General features: G+C 47.2%; 8 protein-coding genes across 11 annotated transcripts; 5 read left to right on the top strand and 3 right to left on the bottom strand.

Moving 5' to 3' along the window:
* Nucleotides 1–204: 204 nt before the first annotated feature.
* On the top strand, nt 205–1349 carry LOC108005969 (mitochondrial ribosome-associated GTPase 1). The gene is made up of 2 exons (XM_017069404.4): nt 205–460; nt 519–1349. The coding sequence occupies exons 1-2, from the start codon at nt 262–264 to the stop codon at nt 1289–1291; spliced, it is 972 nt and encodes a 323-aa protein (XP_016924893.3). The 5' UTR covers nt 205–261; the 3' UTR covers nt 1292–1349.
* HP1c (Heterochromatin Protein 1c) lies at nt 1185–2173 on the bottom strand. The gene has a single exon (XM_017069411.4). It carries the CDS (start codon nt 2074–2076, stop codon nt 1363–1365), a length of 714 nt encoding a protein of 237 aa, XP_016924900.4. The 5' UTR covers nt 2077–2173; the 3' UTR covers nt 1185–1362.
* Nucleotides 2174–2253: 80 nt separating this feature from the next.
* Nucleotides 2254–4855, top strand: vret (vreteno). The gene is made up of 6 exons (XM_036817226.3): nt 2254–2647; nt 2698–3111; nt 3163–3979; nt 4036–4220; nt 4280–4473; nt 4532–4855. The coding sequence occupies exons 1-6, from the start codon at nt 2343–2345 to the stop codon at nt 4687–4689; spliced, it is 2073 nt and encodes a 690-aa protein (XP_036673121.3). The 5' UTR covers nt 2254–2342; the 3' UTR covers nt 4690–4855.
* LOC108005970 (uncharacterized) lies at nt 4468–6653 on the bottom strand. 3 transcript variants are annotated; one of them, XM_070995448.1, is made up of 6 exons: nt 6548–6651; nt 5673–6495; nt 5012–5617; nt 4903–4956; nt 4722–4843; nt 4468–4604 (listed from the first exon to the last, which is right to left on the bottom strand). In XM_070995448.1, exons 2-5 carry the CDS (start codon nt 6486–6488, stop codon nt 4769–4771), a joined length of 1551 nt encoding a protein of 516 aa, XP_070851549.1. In that variant the 5' UTR covers nt 6489–6495; nt 6548–6651; the 3' UTR covers nt 4468–4604; nt 4722–4768. The 3 variants fall into 3 exon arrangements, with proteins under 3 accessions (XP_070851549.1, XP_065722916.2, XP_036672994.3); XM_065866844.2 differs by having other exon boundaries at nt 4468–4843; nt 5676–6495; nt 6548–6653; XM_036817099.3 differs by having other exon boundaries at nt 4468–4843.
* Nucleotides 6654–6675: 22 nt separating this feature from the next.
* Nucleotides 6676–13873, top strand: Dcr-1 (Endoribonuclease Dcr-1). The gene is made up of 5 exons (XM_036817092.3): nt 6676–7569; nt 7631–9459; nt 9525–11133; nt 11192–13293; nt 13352–13873. The coding sequence occupies exons 1-5, from the start codon at nt 6759–6761 to the stop codon at nt 13760–13762; spliced, it is 6762 nt and encodes a 2253-aa protein (XP_036672987.3). The 5' UTR covers nt 6676–6758; the 3' UTR covers nt 13763–13873.
* An 87-nt stretch (nt 13874–13960) lies between these two features.
* Nucleotides 13961–15187, top strand: Takl2 (Tak1-like 2). The gene is made up of 5 exons (XM_065866845.2): nt 13961–14107; nt 14163–14465; nt 14522–14701; nt 14760–14895; nt 14958–15187. The coding sequence occupies exons 1-5, from the start codon at nt 14057–14059 to the stop codon at nt 15125–15127; spliced, it is 840 nt and encodes a 279-aa protein (XP_065722917.2). The 5' UTR covers nt 13961–14056; the 3' UTR covers nt 15128–15187.
* Nucleotides 15188–16273: 1086 nt separating this feature from the next.
* Nucleotides 16274–20637, bottom strand: LOC108005971 (transmembrane protein 47). Of its 2 annotated transcripts, XM_065866846.2 has the most exons (7): nt 20483–20637; nt 18269–18519; nt 18117–18192; nt 17875–18061; nt 17647–17796; nt 17525–17587; nt 16274–17461 (listed from the first exon to the last, which is right to left on the bottom strand). In XM_065866846.2, exons 3-7 carry the CDS (start codon nt 18165–18167, stop codon nt 17301–17303), a joined length of 612 nt encoding a protein of 203 aa, XP_065722918.1. In that variant the 5' UTR covers nt 18168–18192; nt 18269–18519; nt 20483–20637; the 3' UTR covers nt 16274–17300. The 2 variants fall into 2 exon arrangements, with proteins under 2 accessions (XP_065722918.1, XP_016924896.3); XM_017069407.4 differs by lacking the exon at nt 18269–18519 and having other exon boundaries at nt 20128–20603.
* A 299-nt stretch (nt 20638–20936) lies between these two features.
* On the top strand, nt 20937–22471 carry RNF220 (ring finger protein 220). Its single transcript, XM_036817235.3, has one exon. The coding sequence runs from the start codon at nt 21071–21073 to the stop codon at nt 22289–22291; it is 1221 nt and encodes a 406-aa protein (XP_036673130.2). The 5' UTR covers nt 20937–21070; the 3' UTR covers nt 22292–22471.
* The last annotated feature ends 246 nt before the right edge of the window (nt 22472–22717 follow it).

The following is a 22717-nucleotide window of genomic DNA, read 5'->3' as shown; positions in this document are numbered from 1 at the left end:
ATTTTGAATTTTGGTGTGTATAAAAAAGTATTTATTGGCGTTCTTTAAGATCTAACCCTGAATATGACATTCTAGTCTTCCCATAGATAACCTACATAATTTAGTTAGGCTTAAAATGGACAAAATGATTGCAATTTCAAATTCTCCCAACCAGTGTGACCCCTCTACACTTGACAGCCTGTGGTCAATTGTTACGTCACTGGCCAACAGCTGTTAAAAGTTTTTGATTTCGATTCGATAGCATTACATGGGTTCCGCATCATGGCAGCTCAGTTGAATCCCTTTCGCAATGCCTTCCGGCTGCCGGCGAAACAGCGAATCAACTGGTTCCCTGGTCACATGACCAAGGGAATGCGCCAAATCCAGCAAAAGCTGCGAAATGTGGACTGCATAGTGGAAATACACGATGCACGCATCCCACTGGCGGGCAGGAACTCTCAGTTCTTCGACACAATCACCGGTGGGTAAACAAACCAACTTCCATTTAATCTTATCATATAATCGGGAATTTCTCCCAGGAAGTGGCGTTAAACCGCATATTCTGGTTCTGAACAAAGTCGATCTCCTGGGCGCCAAGCAACAAAAGAATGTGCTCCAGCAACTGCGGAGACAACAGCCCGAACTCCAGAACATCCTGTTCACCAACTGCAAGGATCAGCGGAACCACGGCGTGTTGGACATCCTGCCCTTGGCCACTCGCCTCGTGGGCGAGAGCAGTCGCTTTAATCGCACCCAGGCGGCGGAGCACAATCTTATGATCATTGGGGTGCCCAATGTGGGCAAGAGTTCCGTGATCAATGTCCTGAGGAATGTACATCTGAAGAAGAAGAGTGCCGCGCGTGTGGGCGCAGAGGCGGGCATCACACGATCCGTTGGGGAGCGCATAAAAATCCAAGAGAATCCACCTGTCTACATGATCGATACACCTGGTATCCTACAGCCTTCCATAAAAGACGATGAGATGGGCATGAAGCTGGCCCTGGTGGGATGCCTCCCAGATCACATTGTGGGTGAGGATCTGATAGCCGACTACCTGCTCTACTGGCTGAATAGTCACCGCAGGTACGATTACGTGGAGAAGCTGAAACTGAGCTCTGGACCCAGTGACAATATTAGCGCCGTGCTGGCGGAGTACTCCCATCGGGAGGAGCTGTTCCACAAGGTCAAACAGTACGACGGCAGGGTGGAGGTGATGACAAATTTATTGGCGGCCGCGAGAAAGTTTATACACTTCTTTCGCTCCGGCCAGCTAGGCTACATCAATCTGGACGAGCCCAGCGGTTTCAGATAGCATTACATACGTACGTCACGTTAACTTAAGGGCTAAGATTAAAATTTGAACAGATGAATCTACTGGCGTCCTTATTGATTCTCCGTCATGGGCACATCTATGCCAATGTCACCCACGCCGGGCACTGGAATCGAGTATGAAACGCTGGCCAGGTCGTCGGGATCATCGGCGAGATCCATGGGCGTGTGGTGCTGCGGCACTTGATCAACCTGGGGCAAGCCACCGAGATGGCCGACCAACTCCGCCGCCTGATCCACCTCCGGTTGGGGCACTTCGACGGGGGCACTGCTAATGTGCGGATAGGCGGTGCGTGAGGCTGACAGTCGCAGCTCCTCCGGCACGCCCTTCATCCGCCGCGCTATGTGGCGCGTGTAGGGAGCCATCTTCTGGTAGTAGGCAATCAGCATCTGGGGATCCTTCTCCGACAGCTGACTGCTGGGCACCAGGTCGAACTCATCGCAGAACTGCCAGCGCACCAGGTACTTGATGTCCCCCGTGACATCCGTGGCGCCCACAATCTCGGCCAGCTCCAGGCCGCGTTCGTAGCCACGCAGCTTCTGGATCTCCTCACACTTGGGCTTCTTCTCTCCACGCTTCTTAGACTTGGCCCGCGATTCCTCGAATTTCTGGATGAGATTGGGGCAGTCGCAGTTTTCCTCTGGCTCCCAGGTGTTGTCCGCCGACGTGTAACCGCGCCACTTGATAAAGTATTCCACCTTGCCCTCGCTGGTGATGCGCTTGTCCATGATGCGCTCCACCACGAAGTTCGGCTCGTTTTTAACCATTTTTCTTTGGACTTTTCGAGGATTGTTTACAAATTGTTTAAAATGGCTTGGGTTTTTTCTTCCTCTTGCGAGTGTGACCGTTTGCTGATAGGTTAAAAATACCAAACGGCTGTTCTGGTATATTTGTGGTAGTTTTCGTTTTTACCGCTATTCGGTTGGGTTTTTGAGCAACTTACAGAAAAATACTTTTTCGATTCCACGCGCTCGGAGTGAAATTCGAATCCAGGTGAAAATCCTCAGGTGGAAAACAGAAATCTTTAGGTACCATGGAGCCTGCTGAGGAAAACTGGTCTGGGTTCGATCCGATAGCCAAGGATTTCTACGAGGAAGTGCAAAACAAGTACACCAACGAATCGGGACACATTCTTGTAGATGACGCTCCCGTGCCGCTCAAAAATGAAAAGGAGGATCGCGCCGCCAAGCAGATGAAATATCCGTATTTGGTGGTCCCCAAAAGCAGTTCCTTCGTGACCGAAAGGATGCTGATCAACTTCTTTGGGCGTACTGTCGTTCAGGACCTGGAATACCGCAAAGGGTCGGGCGTTTACTTTGTCTATTTTATCAACATTGGGTAGGTTCAAAGTTCTGGCATGGTCAGCATTATTTATCCCTTTCCTGAAGATCCCTAGAGGCAGCGCGTATTCGAGTGGAGAAGCACCCAAATCTGATCAGGGGCTTTACTGGCCGCCACCAGAAGGAGCGGGAAAGAAATATCGAATTCCTGTCGGCCAGCGAACCAATGCCAAAACGGGGTCCCGCCTTTTTGGAAACTAAACGCACCCCTGTGAATATCCAACCCCATGGGGTTCCCGTCTCGGCCGGCAGACACAAACATCCGGAGTTTATCCGGCCTCGGATGGTCACCAAGGCGGACTACCAAGGAGGATCGCTGCTGGCCATCAACGATCCGATTAAGCGATATCTCAATGTCAGGTATGAGTTCGCCCTGGAGCGCCACGATGTCTATAACCTGAAGGACGAGACAAGGATGTCGCAGGTTGTTCTGCATTTCCGTTCAGGAAGATCCATTCCAGTGTAAGTGTAGCCAGCTATGGTAGATCATGAAATGATTACTCTATCGTTTAGGTCAACGATTGCTGCTGCTAAGGAGTTTAAACCCGAAAACCTGTTGGAAGAAGGCGTAAGCAAATGTGTGGTCTGCCAGAACTGGACGGATACTTTCTGTAAGCTTTGCAAGATGCCCTTCTGCAACGCCTCCTGTTTCGCGGATGTGGCCGACCAGCACAAAGAGACTTGTGGCAAGGGAGAGTTCCTTACACTCGACGAAAAGGTGGGCAGAAAGTTCCCAAAGCCCGGACTGCCTCCGACCGGATCCAAAGTGAGGATCACAGCCTTTGAGCAGACCAACGTGGTCTATGTGCGCTCGGCTGACATTCACGTTGATATCGCCTATTACGCAGTTCTCTCGGAGGTGATGATGCTGGGAAAAACTGCGGCCAAACTGCAGACAAAGCCAGTCAGTGGACAGATTGTGCTCTGCGAGTTTGAGTCAAGGATGTTCCGCGCCATGGTGCTCAACGTGGACGATCCCAAGGACATCTATGTGGTCTGCATTGATTTCGGCAGCATTGAAGTTACCCAGCTGGAATATTTGTACGAATGCATTGCCTATTTAGCAAGACTGCCTTGCTATCCCGTGGCTGTGCAGTTACGCGGAGTTCCGAGACGCTTTCTGGGCCCCAAAATAAGGGAAATCATGTACGAACTGGACCACTCTTTGGTTTTTGATATCAAATACTCGAAGCGCGAATACGACTACAGCCAGGGCTTGCAAATCGTGGTAATGACAGAGATCGAAACTAGCGGCAACTTGAACCGTGTTTTTAAGACCATAATGACACCCGTGGAGCCTTCGTTGTCGGAGTTGGGATACAAGGAGGACGTAAGACTAAACTTATGAATATCATTGGCCTTTGTAAAAACTTTTTTCTGTCTCAGTGTCTTCCACATGTCCCATTGTGCACTGAGAAGAACATCGATCTAGTTGTGATGGACAACTCTTTTCTCAACTACGGCTTTGTCTACTGCACTCCCAGAGATCTGGCATTCGAGATCACAGCAATGCAGCGGGACATACAGGAGTATGGCGAAAAGATCGCGAAGTGCACAACCTACGCTCCACCGTAAAGTTACCTGCAGTATACTTTTTAGGGAAATAACATAACCCTCTTTCTTAATTTAGGAAGGACGTGCTATGTATAGCTAAGTACGAGGGGAAATGGTGTCGAGGTGTTTCCTTGGAACTGGTGGGCGATGGTTATCCCAGAATTTTGTTTATTGACTACGGAAACATTGTGCCAACCCATGTCAGCGACATAAGGGCCTACCCACCGCAGTTTATCTTCCCTGTAATGACTGTAGAGCTGTCTGTGATTGGTGAGTAGTAGAAATAGTAGTATATTTGTCATATTTCTATGATTATCAATCACTTAAGGTTTGCCTGATGAGCTCACCCCTGACCAGATCAATCGGCTTGAGCAATATTTCCCACTGGGAGCCGCCGTGACCTGCAATGAGATCATTTACAGCGAGAAGGACAATAAATTTTCCGTTCGGATTGACAACCTCAAGGATATTTTGAACTTGCACTAATATAGCAAAAAAAAAAGTTAAACAAAACTTACTGAAGTTTACGTTTTTAAATGAGAATCATTTAAATCATTATTTCTTATTATTTAAGTTTTGCTATCATTTTTCTTGAATAAACCAGTTGAAGGCAATCCAGACTATCAGAGATAGAGGATTCCTGTAAAATATACGTTAAGTAATGGAAAAATATCTAGGTAAACATTATAGGAAACCTACCTCTAGGAAATTATTGCTAAAGGGTGGTTCAATTTTGTTCCAGGTTGCCAGTTCCTAAAAAATGTTAATAAAATAGTCGTTTTCCAAACATGATATTCAAAATACCCACATATATAGTGCTTGGCATCAGCTTTCCTCCGTAATTTTGAAGATCCCCTAGGGAATCATTATCTGTGATCAGACCAAGTCGTCTATAAAACTGCAGTTCCTCCGGACCACCTCCAGATGTGATTAGTGTGTACTCTTTGGTGTCCGTTTCCTCAAGTGCCAGCAATTGAGTGGCTTCCTCTCTGGCATTGTGATTATAAATTATGAGGTGTTTGCAGCGGAGAGAGTTAATCTCTGGTAAGTTACTGGTCAGAGCTAAGCCAACCATTGGTTTCTCAGTGGAGTTAAAGACAGATATTTTTTGGGGACTATCCAGCTGCGCGTGGTCTATATCATAGCTCTGGCAGTAACCGATAACTAGTCTCAAGCAATCCTGACTGTTTGCCAAAATACAGCATTTCTCTTTTCTCTCTAGGACTAAATTGTCCAGCATTGCATGGACGAACTCAAACTTGGCGGAGTCGTAGAGCCCCATTTCTGGCCAGGGCGGTAGCTTGGGCTCCAGCACCTGCATTAGTTCCATAGAGTCTGTATTCTTGAATAGTGTTTTAAGGAGTACGGGATGATCGCATACCACTTGGACCATTTCATCTATGAATGAAGGATCCTAAAAAAAATCATGTTGAAAATGTCTCAAAATTTGATGTAACAATATCCCTTACCACCCTCGATTTTTTGATGTATTCAGCCAGAAAAAGAAATATGCTCTCTTGAAGTGCTGCTGGGGCTAGGAAGCACAGATATTCCGCTCGGGTGAATCCCGACGTGGCAGGATTTTCTTTCTCCGCAGATGTTTTTCTATTTATTCCCCACTCCAGCTCATTGGATAGGCAGGGAGCAGTGCCTACATGAGGTGAGGTATCCATTTGAATACTACTCTCGGGGGATCCCCAAGTCGATGGATTCTCTACACCCATGAAGTTCCCTTCGCGCTTTATTTTCTTCAGGACATGGGATCTGAAGGGAGCACTGGGCGCAGGAGGTGGCGATGTGTCCGAATGACCATTGAGTGCATCAATTTTCTGGCACCAAGTGGCAATCTCCAGCTTGCGTTGGGTCACGCACTCTTCGAGTGTTTTAATTTCCTCCTGGATCTCAACATCTCTGGTGCCGACTTGCAGCTGATCGTTCTCCTTGAAATCGCGCTGCTTAAAGACGGTCATGGTGTCCACAACCTCCCCAGTGTCATCCTTAAGGGTTACTATGGATCCGGTGACCACCAGGGTTCCGTTGCCAGTCCACGTCTTGTGCTTTCTGGTGGTCTGATTGCGCCAGAGCACATGGAAAATGCGGCTCTCCTTGAGGGGATTCTCGCCAGCCTTGAGTTCTCGGGGCCCCAGGCTTTCGCTGCCTTTGGAGGATCCCCATTCGCTCGGGAGAGAGATGCTGGGCCAGGAGCAAGATGATTGTGGGTCCTCGACAGGATCAGCTTCGCGCTTTACTGCCTGGCGCATCGAGGGAGCCTTCGAACGTCGCATTGGTTGTCTAAGGGGGTAGTTTTAGGCTTACATGTCTTCAAGGTATCGTAGGATATTACCAATTTCCACCTAAATTTATGGAAAAACTGAAAACGAGGGCGCTAATTTATTTTCAATTCACAGTGCAGTGTGGCCAAAGCAATGAAATGTCAAGGGTGTTGTTGGACCCTTTTGGTGACCCCGGTGAACGGTCACACTAGGTAGTGCCGGCTTTAGAATTTTTTGCAGAAATCCTCTCCAGGCACGAGTTGAGTGATTCCCCTGGCAACGATGGCGTTTCACTGGTGCGACAACAACCTGCACACCACCGTGTTCACGCCGCGTGACTTCCAGGTGGAACTGCTGGCCGCGGCCTATGAGCGGAACACCATAATCTGCCTGGGCCACCGCAGCTCCAAGGAGTTCATAGCCCTCAAGCTGCTCCAGGAGCTGTCGCGACGCGGACGTCAACGTGGTCGGGTCAGTGTCTACCTGAGCTGCGAGGTAGGGGTAAGCAAGGAGCCCTGCTCCATCTACACGATGCTCACCCACCTGACCGACCTGCGGGTGTGGCAGGAGCAGCCAGACATGCAGATTCCCTTTGACCACTGCTGGACGGACTACCACGTGTCCATTCTGCGGCCGGAGGGATTTCTCAGCCTGCTCCAGGGTCGCGATCTGTTGCTCAGCAGCGTGGAGCTGATTGTGCTGGAGGATTGTCACGACAGTGCGGTCTATCAGAGGATTATGCCCATCTTCGAGGAACACATTATTCCAGCTGCCCCGGCGGACAGACCGCGCATACTCGGACTGGCTGGACCACTGCACAGCGCCGGATGTGAGTTGCAGCAGCTGAGCGCCATGCTCGCCACCCTGGAGCGTAATGTGCTCTGCCGGATAGAGACGGCCAGCGACATAGTCACTGTGCTGCGCTACTGTTCCCGTCCGCACGAGTACATTGTGCAGTGCGCCCCCTTCGAGATGGACGAGCTGTCCCTGTTGCTAGCCGATGTTCTCAACACCCACAAGTCCTTCATGGTAGACCACCGCTACGATCCGTACGAAATCTACGGCACGGACCAGTTCATGGAGGAATTAAAGGGTGTGTTTTTGTAGAGAAAATAATCGAAATAATATAGTAACCCCGCTACCTACCCTTCCAGACATACCCGATCCCAAGGTGGACCCGCTAAACGTCATCAACTCGCTTCTGGCCGTGCTGCACGAGATGGGGCCCTGGTGCACGCAGCGGGCTGCCCAGCACTTTTACCATTGCAACGAGAAACTAAAGGTTAAGACGCCGCACGAGCGGCACTACCTACTCTACTGCCTGGTGAGCACGGCCCTCATCCAACTGCACTCCATGTGCGATAACGCGTTCCAGCGGCACCAGGGACCTGGTGGCGACACACGTCAAACCATCGAACGTTACTCCAGCCCCAAAGTGCGACGCCTGCTGCAAACACTGCGGTGTTTTAAGCCCGAAGATGTGCATACCCAGGCGGACGGTTTGCGCAGGATGCGGCAACAGGTGGATCAGGCGGACTTTAACCGTTTATCGCATGCGTTGGAGAACAAGTGTCGGGTGGTGGACCAACTGGAGCAACAGCCAACGGAGACACGAGCCCTGGTGGCCAATCTCGAGCAGATTCTGCACACGTCAGAGGACAAACAGCCGGCGGTCAGGAGCGCCGCTCGGGTTGCTCCTAGTCCTGCGCCTTCGAAGTCTAAGCCGGGCAGTGGGTCAAACACTGGCCAACAGCGCACCCGAAGACGAGTGTACACGAGACGCCACCACCGGGATCAGCATGATGGCAGTGACACTCTCTGTGCGCTGATTTACTGCAATCAGAACCATACGGCGCGCGTGCTCTTCGAGTTGCTGGCTGAGGTGAGCAGGCGTGATCCAGATCTCAAGTTCCTACGCTGCCAGTACACCACGGACCGGGTGGCGGATCCCACCACAGAGCCCAAGGAGGCCGAATTGGAGCACCGGCGCCAGGAGGAGGTCCTCAAGCGATTCCGCATGCACGACTGCAATGTGCTAATTGGCACTTCGGTGCTGGAAGAGGGCATCGATGTGCCAAAGTGCAACTTGGTCGTGCGATGGGATCCGCCCACCACATATCGTAGTTACGTCCAGTGCAAAGGCCGGGCTCGAGCTGCTCCCGCCTACCACGTTATCCTAATTGCGCCTAGTTACGAAAGCCCGCCTGTAGGTGCAGATCGGCTGAGTGATCGGAGTCATCGCTTCATTTGCGGGGCATCAGGAACGGGAGACAACACAGAGGCGGACAGCGACTCGGATGACTCGGCGATGCCGAATTCCTGCGGCTCGGATCCCTATACCTTTGGCACGGCCCGCGGAACGGTAAAGATACTTAATCCCGAAGTTTTTAGCAAGCAGCCGCCGACGGCATGCGACATTAAGCTGCAAGAGATCCAGGACGAATCGCCGGCTTTAGGATTTCTGGACAATAGCAACTCCAGCGACGAAGCCGTCAGCATGAGCAACACTTCTCCCAGTGAGAGCAGTACAGAACGAAAGTCTAAGCGCTTCCAGTGCGAGCTGGGCGTACCAACCGAGCCAGAAGCTACGACCGATCCATCTCCCAAAATCGAAACGGTGGATCGCTTGGCCAGTACCACCAAGGAGTTGGTGCATCAAATGGCACAATATCGGGAGATTGAGCAGATGCTTTTATCCAAGTGCGCCAACACAGAACCGCCGGAGCAGGAGCAGAGCGAGGCGGAGCGCTTCAGTGCCTGCCTGGCCGCCTATCGACCCAAGCCGCACCTCCTGACCGGCGCCTCTGTGGATCTCGGCACTGCCATAGCCCTGGTCAACAAGTACTGCGCTCGCCTGCCCAGCGACACCTTCACCAAGTTGACGGCCCTGTGGCGCTGCACGCGGAGCCAAAGGGATGGAGTTACACTGTTTCAGTACACACTCAGGCTGCCCATCAATTCGCCATTGAAGCATGACATTGTGGTAAGTGTGGGAAATGTTCTTAATACAAGGAAATTTCAGTTTTCTAATACCCTTATATTCTTTAGGGTCTTCCAATGCCCACCCAGACTTTGGCCCGTCGACTGGCTGCCTTGCAGGCATGTGTGGAGCTACACAGGATTGGTGAGCTTGACGATCAGTTGCAGCCCATTGGCAAGGAGGGTTTCCGCGCCCTGGAACCCGATTGGGAGTGCTTTGATCTGGAGCCGGAGGACGAGCAGATTGTCCAGCTGAGCGATGAACCCCGTCCGGGAACAACAAAACGGCGTCAGTACTACTATAAACGGATTGCTTCCGAATTCTGCGATTGCCGTCCGGTGGCCGGATCACCATGCTATCTGTACTTCATTCAGCTGACGCTCCAGTGTCCAATTCCCGAAGAGCAGAACACACGAGGCCGCAAAATCTATCCACCCGAGGATGCCCAGCAGGGATTCGGCATTCTCACCAGCAAACGCATCCCAAAGTTGAGCGCCTTCTCGATCTTTACACGTTCCGGTGAGGTGAAGGTTTCCCTGGAGTTGGCCAAGGAGCGGGTGGTCCTTACCAGCGAACAGATTGTCTGCATCAACGGTTTCCTGAATTACACATTCACCAATGTACTTCGGCTGCAAAAGTTCCTCATGCTCTTTGATCCGGACTCCACTGAGAACTGTGTTTTCATTGTGCCCACGGTGAAGGCACCAGTGGGTGGCAAGCATATCGACTGGCAGTTCCTAGAGCTCATCCAGGCCAATGGCAATACAATGCCTCGTCCAGTGCCCGATGAGGAGCGCCAAGCGCAGGCTTTTGATGCCCAACGATTCCAAGATGCCGTCGTGATGCCATGGTATCGCAACCAGGATCAACCGCAATACTTCTACGTGGCCGAGATCTGTCCCCACCTTTCACCACTCAGCTGCTTCCCCGGTGATAACTACCGCACGTTCAAGCACTACTACCTCGTCAAGTATGGCCTGACCATACAGAATGCCTCGCAGCCGCTGTTGGACGTGGATCATACGAGTGCTCGTTTAAATTTCCTGACGCCGCGATATGTAAATCGCAAAGGAGTGGCTCTGCCCACCAGTTCGGAGGAGACGAAACGGGCAAAGCGCGAGAATCTTGAGCAAAAACAGATCCTGGTGCCAGAGCTGTGCACCGTGCACCCATTTCCAGCCTCCTTGTGGCGAACTGCCGTGTGCCTGCCCTGCATTCTGTATCGCATCAATGGTCTTCTTTTGGCCGACGATATTCGTAAGCAAGTTTCTGCGGATCTAGGCCTTGGAAGGCAGCAGATCGAGGAGGACGATTTCGAATGGCCCATGCTGGACTTTGGCTGGAGTTTATCGGAAGTGCTGAAGAAATCCCGCGAGTCTAAGCAAAAGGATTCGCAAAAGGAGGCTTTGGTGAATGGAAACGATTTAGGTGATGTTCAAAAGGAAGCGGCTGAAGAGGAGACTCCACTAGATGAGGATTCCAAAACCGATAATGCTGAAAAGAGTGCCGTCGAACTTATCATTGAGGGTGAACAGAAACTCCAAGAGGCGGATGATTTTATTGAGATAGGCACTTGGTCGAACGACATGGCCGACGACATAGCCACCTTTAACCAAGAAGACGAGGACGAAGAGGACGCCTATCACCTTCCAGTTCTGCCTGCCAACGTTAAGTTTTGTAAGTTTTTTAGGTACATTTAGCTGGGAAGAGAAATAATAGCTAATAAATCTTGCAGGCGATCAGCAGACCCGGTATGGATCGCCAACCTTTTGGGACGTGAGCAATGGGGAATCTGGTTTCAAGGCTCCGAAGCGCGGTCAGAATCAGCAAGGTAACAAGGGCAAAGGAAAGGGTCCAGCAAAGCCCGCCTTCAACTATTACGACTCGGACAATTCGCTGGGCTCCAGCTACGATGATGACGACAACGCGGGACCGCTAAATTACATGCACCACAACTATAGCTCGGATGACGACGATGTGGCGGATGATATCGATGCGGGTCGTATTGCTTTCACATCCAAGAACGAGGCGGAGACCATCGAAACCGCCCAGGAAGTGGAAAAGCGCCAGAAGCAGCTGTCCATCATCCAGGCGACAAATGCCAACGAGCGGCAATACCAGCAGACCAAGAACCTGCTCATTGGATTCAACTTCGAACAGGAAGAGGAGGACCAGGACGGTCTTCCCAGCGGCAGATACGAACAGTCCATATCTAAACTTAAGACGGAGATAGAAAGCTGCGGGATGCTGGTGCCCCACGATCAGCAGTTGGTTCTGAAGCGAAGTGATGTTGCTGCCGCTCAAGTTGCAAAGAAATCGATGATAGAGCTGTTAAAGCAACTACTGCCATACGTAACGGAGGAGCTGCTGACCGAAAAGCTGGGTGACAGGCGGGAGCTGCTGCTGTCGGATTTAGTGGAGCTGAACGCAGATTGGGTGTCCCGGCATGAGCAGGAGACCTATACGGTTTTGGGATGCGGAGATAGTTTTGACAACTACAATGATCATCATCGTCTAAACTTGGATAAAAAACAACTAAGGCTGCAGTTTGATCGAGCAGAAATCCAGCCAATCACTCCTAAGAAAGCCATATCATCATCCATGTTACAGGCTGGATTCAGCTTCGATCGTCAACCGAATCTAGTAGGCCATCCAGGACCCAGTCCCAGCATAATATTGCAGGCCCTCACTATGTCCAACGCCAACGATGGCATTAATCTTGAGCGCCTGGAGACCATTGGAGATTCCTTTCTCAAGTATGCCATTACCACATATTTGTACATCACCTACGAGAATGTCCACGAGGGAAAACTTAGCCACCTGCGCTCCAAGCAGGTTGCCAACCTAAATCTTTATCGCCTGGGAAGGCGCAAGAGACTGGGCGAGTACATGATAGCCACAAAGTTCGAACCTCACGACAACTGGCTGCCACCCTGCTACTACGTGCCGAAGGAGCTGGAAAAGGCGCTTATCGAGGCGAAGATCCCTACGCACCACTGGAAGCTGGCCGATCTGCTAGACATCAAGAACCTAAGCAGCATGCAAATCTGCGAGATGGTTCGCGAAAAAGCCGAGGCTTTGGGCTTGGGGCTCAATGGAAGTGCCCCAACTGGCCAGATAGACGAATCCAACGACAGCTGCAATGATTTTAGCTGCTTTATTCCGTACAACCTTGTATCACAGCACAGCATTCCGGATAAGTCCATCGCCGATTGTGTCGAGGCGCTGATTGGAGCCTATCTTATTGAGTGCGGGCCTCGGGGAGCACTACTTTTCATGGCCTGGCTGGGGGTAAGGGTCCTGCCCTTTACCAAGCAGCTGGAGGCTGCGAATAAGGAGGATCGAATACCGGGAAGCACCAGACCAAATGCCGAAAAAATGGTTACCGTTTACGGCGCTTGGCCCACGCCACGAAGTCCTCTGCTGCACTTTGCCCCCAACGCCACGGAGGAGCTGGACCTACTGCTCAGTGGTTTCGAGGAGTTCGAGGAGAGTCTCGGATACCAGTTCCGGGATCGGTCCTACCTTCTGCAAGCCATGACACATGCCAGTTATACTCCTAATCGACTGACGGATTGCTACCAGCGCTTGGAGTTTCTGGGCGACGCAGTGCTGGATTACCTCATCACACGGCATTTATACGAAGATCCCCGCCAGCACTCGCCGGGCGCATTAACGGACTTGCGGTCTGCTCTGGTGAATAACACAATTTTCGCCTCTCTAGCCGTTCGCCATGGATTCCACAAGTTCTTCCGCCATCTCTCGCCGGGTCTTAATGATGTGATAGACCGATTTGTGAGAATCCAGCAGGAAAATGGTCACAGCATTAGTGAGGAGGTTAGTTCTAGCACTTCTTAATAATACAGTTTATAATAAGTGTTCTGCTTTGTTTCAGTACTACTTATTGTCCGAGGAGGAGTGCGATGATGCGGAGGACGTTGAGGTGCCCAAGGCTTTGGGCGATGTTTTCGAGTCGATCGCAGGGGCCATTTTTCTCGACTCGAACATGTCGCTGGACGTGGTGTGGCACGTCTACAGCAACATGATGAGCCCGGAGATAGAACAGTTTAGTAACTCAGTGCCAAAGTCGCCCATTCGGGAGCTCCTCGAGCTGGAGCCGGAGACAGCCAAGTTCGGCAAGCCCGAGAAGCTGGCGGATGGGCGGCGGGTGCGCGTTACCGTGGATGTCTTCTGCAAAGGAACCTTCCGTGGCATCGGGCGCAACTATCGCATTGCCAAGTGCACGGCGGCCAAATGCGCTCTGCGCCAGCTCAAAAAGCAAGGCTTAATAGCCAAAAAAGACTAAAGAGTCATCGCTGCAATTGTGTTTCATTAGGTTTAAGCAAAACTTTTTAGATTTAAGAATAACATTTGTATAAATCCTGAATAAATTGTATATGTCGAATCTGTGTGTAAATCGACGTGAATTTTAATTTTCAGTTTCAGCGAAGTGCAGAATAATCGAAGTTGATAAGATTTGAACGCTATTTTTGTGATAAACGTCAACCAAAGACAGCTCAAAGCGCAGTGAGCTTATCGCACTTAAATTGGCAAACTTTTACCGATTAGAATTTAGTGATAACTTGGCAGTTGAGAAGACATGGACGCGGCAGTAGAGGAAATTCCCTATCAAGAATTAAAAATGGGAGAGGTTTGTAGCAAGCCTTAAAAGCCATTTTTAATTAAGAATCGTTTCTACATTTTAGCTTATAGGTTCAGGATTTTATGGTCACGTTTATAGTGCAAGATGGAGAAATATTGAGATTGCAGTGAAGAGGATAATACCGGGTCGCGAAAACAAAAAAATTCTCAGAGAGGTTAACAACCTCTCAAGGGTCAGCCATGTAAATATCGTTAAACTCTACGGAATTTCCAAGGACGAGGACAGCTTTCTTATGCTCATTGAATACGTTGATGGAGGATCTCTACACAAATTTCTACATGAGGGCCAATTGAGACCATGTTATTCTCATGCTCACGCCTTCAACTGGGCTTACCAGATCGCTAAGGTATGCCGGTTTATCAGCAAAGTTACGGAGCTAAGTAACACAAATGTGCTTTATAGGCAGTAGCTTATCTACATGCCATTACACCCCACGCCGTCATTCATCGCGATATCAAGCCACTCAATGCTCTGCTGTGTCAAAAGGGTCTCAGTCTGAAGATCTGCGATTTTGGCACAGTCGTAGACCTATCCCAATCAATATCTCAGAACGCAGGAACCTGCAAATACAAACCACCTGAGGTACGTGATCTACAATCTACAATCTACCAAGTAGGTAAATAAGAAAATCTTGCCAAAGGTTTTGGTTGGACTTCCCTTCACTGAAAAGTGTGACGTCTACAGTTGGGCGATTACTTTTTGGGAAATATTATCGCGCAAGGAGCCATTTGAACAACATGATGGTACTTTTGCCTTGAGCCTGGCAATTAATGGAGGCAAGTAGTTGTGTTAAGTATCAATTGTTCTACTCAAAGCAATGATAATATTATTTTTACAGGTGAGAGGCCGCCGTTAAGTAGTATTACCTCCTGCCCCGAGGATGTAATTAGTTTAATTAACACTTGTTGGAACACGAATCCGCAAAGGAGACATACAATGGAACTGGTTGCTTATATAATGGAAAGGTTTGTCAGTGAAGCTGGACCAATACAACCTCTGGATTTGTAATCAAAACATTTTTGAACAGCCAATCAGTAATAATAATCAGCTATCTATGTGAACGTTAAACACTATTTTATTTTCTTGAAAACTCTCCTGAAATATTTACATTGTATGGGTTACCGTATGGATTACGCGGATAGGACAAGGGTGGGATGGGTGTTAGATGCTCTTGGGGGATTTGGGCGCCAAATATTCAATTCAAGGTTACATCCAGTGAACTGTAGTATAATTTGCGGAAATACATAGTTTGTTATTTTCGTTAGCTGCGGGTATAGGTATGCATATAGGGAATTTATAAAATATGATCTAGGCATATGTTTTACAGTATATGGATCACTAGCAATACGTTTGATAATTTTACTTATACTCTTCATTTGTTTTTTTTGTTCTATCGAATGTAAATTTAAAAAATTAAATGTTAAAACGTTTTAATAAATATATTCATATGTGTTTGTATATATATTTTGCTTGCTTGTTAAAACAAAATGATCCTCGCTCATGTGTTGGTTAGTTACACAATGGAAAACTGTAACGTTTCGTAGAGTTTCGTTTTGGAGTATAATTGTCTCGTTAATCATAGGTTTCCTTTTGTTTTTTCGTTTTTAATAAATGTTACATACGTTAAACTTATATATATATATCTATATATAAACATGCGTGTATGTAAGCATAGTTTATTTAATTCAATTGGTTTGGTATAATTGTTGTCTTTATACTCGCTATAATTGTTTTCGTTTCGTCTTTTTTTCACCGCACGTTCCTGCCTACGATTTGTTCAATGTCTTCATATATATGTATATATGGATGTTCAAGCATATATATTCCCTTTGTATTGTTGTAATTTAGGTCGCATTCAATTTTGGTTGCATTTGCTTCACTTAATTTCGGCGTCTAATCGAAATGTTTGCATTCAAATTAGAAACAAACAAAACATAATCCAAAATAGGCGACAAGATGATTTGATTGCGAGATTTAATGGACGAATTTCGAGTGATTAACTGAGATATTATTGAAGTATAGAAAAGGATGGCTTACTTATAGTTGCTGCGTTATCGCCAATACTCATACCTTATGCTGAATTTCTAATACATAAACTTATTATTAGGGTAAAAAAAAACGTAACTATCCTGGTAGGATTTAAAATAAAATAAATTCTTAAAGTGTTAACAAAAGGTGTTAAAAACGTTTTATTGTTGTCATTTGTATGTGATATGTTTCGGGTGTGGTAAGAACACAAATATAAATAAATTATTAAAGAATAGGTGGTTACAAAAGATTGAATACACTTAAAAGACGGCTTAAACAATAACTGAACGGACATTCAAGTACGAGTTGGGTACTGGACAGCTAGGTTAAACTATTTTACAAAAGGTAAAAGAGCAACACAATATTCGAGTACAATTGGTGTTAGTCGCACAATACACTGGGACAAACACATAATTTATAATATTCGAAACGGATCTATAGAGCACAAACAAAATAGTATTTGAAAGCGTAATCGGCGTGAAACGTTGACAATGACGATGACATTGTGGGTTAATAATGTCGTGGTTACCTAGTCTCTCGATTACGTACATATAAAAATTCTAATTTGGATTCGGCTCACGATTAGGTTTGAGATACATGGGGAGTACATTGCTATGTATATGTAGCTGAGTATGAGTACAATATTGTAAGAGGTCTAATTTCAACTGCCACCTGCTCTCAGTTTTCTACGTAAAAGCAAGCTCTAGAAGTCGACTACAAATGTTGTGGAACTCATTGGGCATGCAATTGTATATACGGGGGGTTTGGTTAATGCGATTAGCTTTCAGAATTCCTAGACGTACATACATGTGACTGACTACATGATAGATGTGGGTCGTGTGTTTGTGGCTTGTCTACGATTACCTTTCGAAACGAACACAAAATATAAACTCATTGGGGAAACCTCATCTAAACAAATGCCAAGTACTATGAGATGGTTGGTGGGGTGGCTGATGGCTACGGATTTTTGGTTTGAAATGGACATGATATACACAATTATAATTATAACACATTCGTTTAGCTGCAAATTGCTTCTGTTCTTGAGTCTGATTTAAATCGAAATCTATGTGTCTGTGTGTGTTGTTTGTTGTTGTTGGTTGGTTGCTATATACTTAGTCTACAGAACGACGTCAGGCAGGTCGTGCGGCCTTGCCTAGGCGCGCATTTGGTTTTCATGTACGATTTTCCTCTCCTTATAGTAGATCTCCTCCGACTCCTTGTCGCAGAGCAGCAGGACGACGGCTCCGAAAAGGAAGATGGCCGCGCCCCAGCCGACGCCATAGGCCCAGCCGAACTCCCAGACCCGCCGATTGGCTAAAATATGAAATACATATAAGTATCTGAAGAAGTTGTCCTCAAAAGAGTGTGAAATCATACCCATGGTTAGTTCGCCGGCAAAGCACACTGGATACACGATCAAAGCGGACAACACGGCCAGCACTGCAACATAAAATAAGCTTTAGTACTTGCTGATATCATCAATTTAACTAGTTTCTTACAGGATACGAGCATCACCAATACCGCTATACGGTAAAACTTATATTTAAGATTATGGTTCTGCGTCTTCAGGCCCAGACCAGTCAGTACTGTGGCAATAACGTCCGTTATTAGCGTGATAATGCAGAGAGCGGCTGTGGCCTTGATGTAGCCTTTGGAATATTAGAAATTATTATAATTTAGTATAGCATATGGGTTCATTTTGATCTGGTATTACGATCTATACATACCCACATCGCGGGTCCAGTAGCAACCTGGCGGATCCTGGATGTTGAAAGGCAGCGGCGCCACCGAATCGTCCTCGATGCAGTGCACAAAGAGACCTTGCCGCCAGTCAGAGGCCATAAGCCAGTCTGTGGATGCTAGGGCCATGATCATCAAAACCACCACGATGACGCCGCAAATAAATGCAATCACCTGTGAAGGTAGAGAAATCGGTTAACCAATCTGAAACTTTAAGCCAAGTGCATACCTTCAGCGGCCTCGTGATTGTGATGGTCTCAATCGTGGTTGTCGGCGCCATTTTCTCCGCTGGTGGACGTAGAACACTGCATACATGATAATTATTATTAAATGTGGGTGGGAGGAATATGTTTACTAGCTTCACAGGCCAGTCAAACTCACCTTATCGACTATATGCAGGCAAAGTGCTGCCCGCAGCTACTAATTGGAATGCGTTTCTTGGTTAGTTTTGCTTAATGGGATGTTGGAAGGGTTTTATTTTTCGGGGTAGGCGAGTAAATGCTACGCCGGTTGGCTTTAACAATCTAATATAAATGCTTCAATTGGCGTTTTATTGCTTTTGGTTTGCGCGCTGAGGTTTTTCCAATGCGTTTCGAATTTCAAATTGCTGGCGGAAGCAGCCCGTTCAACATCTGTATTACGAAAGGGGGATCGTTTGTTAGCAGGGCAGGAAATAGAGAAATTGGTGACATTCGATTAGAGCGACTGGCGCACAACGTTCGTACAATATCTGTGTTTTCAGCAAGGCAGTTAAGAAAGCAGCAGCAACATGCAAAAACAACTCGGGCAACAACATTGACAAAGACAATAGCAAACTATTAGGGGTTTTCGGGAATATATCAGGTCCCATCTGCGGCTACAAGGGTATTCAACTTAAAAAAGGTAAGCTTCTGTCTATAAACTAACAAAAGCTCTTACATCTTTTGTATTTGTAATAAATGAGAATACACAACGGATAAGAAAATGCACATCAATGCTGCAATGCTTTCATTTGTAATAAATACAAGTTATTTGAACACATATTTATTTCATCAAAACTCGCTTGCAATTTGGTTAAAAGAGACTTCTATAATTATATACGTATATTTTTTTGACCACAATTGTAGGCACCAATGTATGTCATGGATTAACTGTCGCAATTTGCAAAACAATGCGTTTCCACAGTTGAATGAGTTCGGATTGTTGAAATTAAAATCGCTCTATTGTGACAGACAGAAGCGCGGCTGAATATTTGAGTCTGTTAAGGGGGAAGCCCTATGACAAAAGACGGAAGCTGGGGTGCTAAGGTGCAGCCCCCACATAAATTATGCTGCGCGGCAACTGCAACTAAGCAATTTCAATGCTGGAATTGCAGACAGGGTAATTACCCGTTCGCAGTCCATTGTTATACCCTAGGTAAAAGTAAAATATTTTGTATTTGTTTAAAAGTATGTAGATATCAGCATCTTGATCGGCCTCACCAGTCCTGGTGTCATCTAAAAAACTAAGGACCTGAAACGTTTGAAATACATATTTCGTATTCTCAAACAAAATTTTAAAATCTTTCTGATCACATCCTAACTTTTTACGTTTTCAAATAAATCACATATGTATATAGGTGGCATAGAAAATATCAGTAAAACTTAATATAAAATTCTTGTTTTTAAATTATGCTAATAAATCATTTATACGACACCGGAAGTACATAATACATTTTATTAAAAACCGGATATCGATCTGTTTGATTGATGGTTTAATTATTCAGACAGAAGGGTATACAAACTTCGCCACGCCGATATGGAACATTCGCACGTTTCCTTGCCAATTTTTAATATCTTACAGATGCAGATACGCGAACTGAGACACGTTTATATCTATATCCCCCGTACTCATACATATGTGAAGCGTCTGGGGAATCTCGAGATATTTCGACGGGACGGACGTAGATGGTTTAGTTTTATTTTTAGCGGCTAGAAATCTTCAATAAAAACAACAACAATTTCGCAGATGAGCGAGTACGGACTTTGTGTGCTGGTGTGTGTGCGTGTGTGGGTGAGTGGCATGGCAACAGGATCATAACGGTTAATTGCTATATAGAACGTAACGGTAACGGCAGGCAAAATTGGGGCAAACGGCCAAATGCAAAACAACAACAATGACAAGGGCGAGGGTATTTCTATAAAGGTATGTATGTATGTTGTGTGTGTTTGGGGGAAACGGAAGCAAAACAAAATGCATACTGTTTAGATTCACGAATATACCTTTCCTTGTAATAGTCCAGAGTTACCGATTCGGAATCAAATTCTGAGTAATCTGGCAGCGATTCGGCATCAAAGGAGCTCATTCCGCTGAGCGTGTAATTGGGCAAGACGTTCATTTTGTTGTTGTAGCCAACAAGGCTGCCTTGCTGCTGCTGATATTGTGGTTGCTGCTGCATTGTTGTTTTTCGTTTTCTTTCTACGTTTGTTGTTTTTTCCGCTTTAAACAATATGTCACGCACACACACACACACACGCCCTCGAAACTGACTGCTATATTTTTTCTCTATTCTCTTTTCGCTGCCTTTTCACTTTCGCCAAATTGTTTTCCGCCGTTCGATTCTACCTGTGCACTTACAATCTGCTCGAAAAGCTCTGTCGCTTTTCCACATTCACATGTTCCTCGACCACCGACTTTTTTTTTTAATCAAAAAATAAAAATAACGAAAATAATGTTTTGCTTCCCTCATAGAGCTGGAACAAAAATCGATGTGTTTTCGACTCTATCGATGTATGCAGAGTTGCCACAAGCGATATTTGTTGTGTGAATATCGATTAATTAACTTTACCATCACTACTGCTATATGGAGAAAGTAACAAAGAATCGAATATCGCTGATTTGATTACAGTGCAGTGTAAAGAAATATTAAATTTTGTTAATTTAATTCTGAATTCTTAAAAATATAGTTAAATTTAAAATGCACAACTGACGGTAAAATAACGGTATGATAAACTATCCGATATTTATCGCGGTCTTCAAAATCGAATGACCACTTATACCGGGATAACTAATCCCGAAAACCAGTGTGACCATTTACCATAGTACGAAAACGTAAGAACTCGGCGTCGCGTGGCTTGGCCAGATTATCGAACAAAACAATATCCTAGAACAATCCGTAGAATCCCGTTTCTGTCCCAAAGAGTTCGCGGTGGACCCCAGGAATCCATGGCCACGGACACGGTGTCCAACGGCGAGAACTTCGCCCAGCATTTGACCGGCAGCGGCGACGACGACGTGATCTGTCCCACATGCGACGTGAAGATCAAGCGCAGTCAGGTGGCCGATCACTGCCAAGTGGAGATGGAGCGATTGCACAATCCCATAAGGGTCGCCAATCCGTCGGCCCAATCCGCTGGGTCAACTGCAACATCCGCGTCTCCAGGATCCGGATCTGGATCGGGAGGCAGACAGCCGTGGAGTGTGTTCCAGCGAGTGCAGCGCAACCGGCAGGCCCGTCAGCGCCAGCGCACTAGGAAGCGTCCGGCCTCTCCTGGTCCATCACCTCCTGCAGCAGTAGCTCCTAATCCCGCAGCGGCAGCTCCTCCGCCTCCTGCAGCTGCCGCTCCTCCACCCTCAGCCGCTCCAGAAGCCAGTCAACCCACCTGCCCCGTGTGCAATCACAACTTTCCGCAATCCAACATTCAGGAGCATGTCAATCAGTGCCTGCGCCAGAGCCGACGGAACGGCCAGGCGAATGGGGAGCGGCATTCCAGCGATGACTCCGAGGACAGCGAGGAATATGAGGAGTACGAGTGGGCGGGACAGAAGCGCATTCGCGTGTCCACCCTCGTTCAGGGAGGCTACTCTGCCTTGGGTCTGGGCCAGACGATCAAGTATAATGGCAGCCAGCAGGCGCAGGAGGACGAGGACGAGGATCTTAATGTGGACGAGGATGACACGCACATCTATGGGCCAACGCAGTATGGCGAGGGCGATGTGATTCCGCTGGTCAATGAGGACACAGAGGGAAATGTCTCTGAGGCAGATGTGACCAGCTATGTGCGCCGCCTAATCTCCTCCAGCGACGGGCCCAAGGCAAATCATTCCAGCGAAACCGCCGAACAAGAGACTGCCCATGCCAGCAACGTGGAGGCGCCACCAGCCAGGGAGGAGCCATCTACGTCGCGGTCAACGCGATCCGCCTCCCAGAACCAGCAGCAGATCATCGAGTCGCTGAAAGCCAAGCTGCGGCTGTACGAGAAGCAGGCGCAGGGCAAGTACAAGTGCCTGATCTGCATTGATGACTACAAGAATCCCGCCATCTCCGTGTCCTGCTGGCACGTCCACTGCGAGCAGTGTTGGCTGCAGACCCTAGGTGCTCGAAAGCTGTGCCCGCAGTGCAATTCGATCACGACGCCGAAGGACCTGCGACGCATCTACCTGTAGGCGTCCGCAATCGACTTGTTATCCCCGCTGCCGAACTGCTTCCGCCGGCTTTGCTACTAACGCAGATCTAGATGATAACCGTATACATATTATTTATATAGATAACAGATACCGATTATATTACGTGACATTACAATAAGCTTAACATGTAACTATTACAATAAACTACAGAAAACATCAGTTGTTAGAGTACGCATTGAGTTATATCCCTGATATTAGCATTGATCTATCAAAAAAGCGTCTCAAGCAAAATATAAATATTTAAATTCTCTTTAATCAGAGAAACTTTATTTATAATATGCTGTGCAACATTTTTTATTTTTATTACTCATTTAAAACAACTAATTTACTTTTCTAATACAAATTTTTTTACTGTGTATTGCCTTGCATTTATGGTTAGTTATCGATTATCGATAGATCAGTAAA

Source organism: Drosophila suzukii, chromosome 3 (assembly GCF_043229965.1).
Source record: "Drosophila suzukii chromosome 3, CBGP_Dsuzu_IsoJpt1.0, whole genome shotgun sequence".
NCBI classification, from domain to species: Eukaryota; Metazoa; Arthropoda; class Insecta; order Diptera; family Drosophilidae; genus Drosophila; species Drosophila suzukii.
Note: the sequence above shows the minus strand (reverse complement) of the source record. Positions and strands in the feature narration are given on the sequence as shown.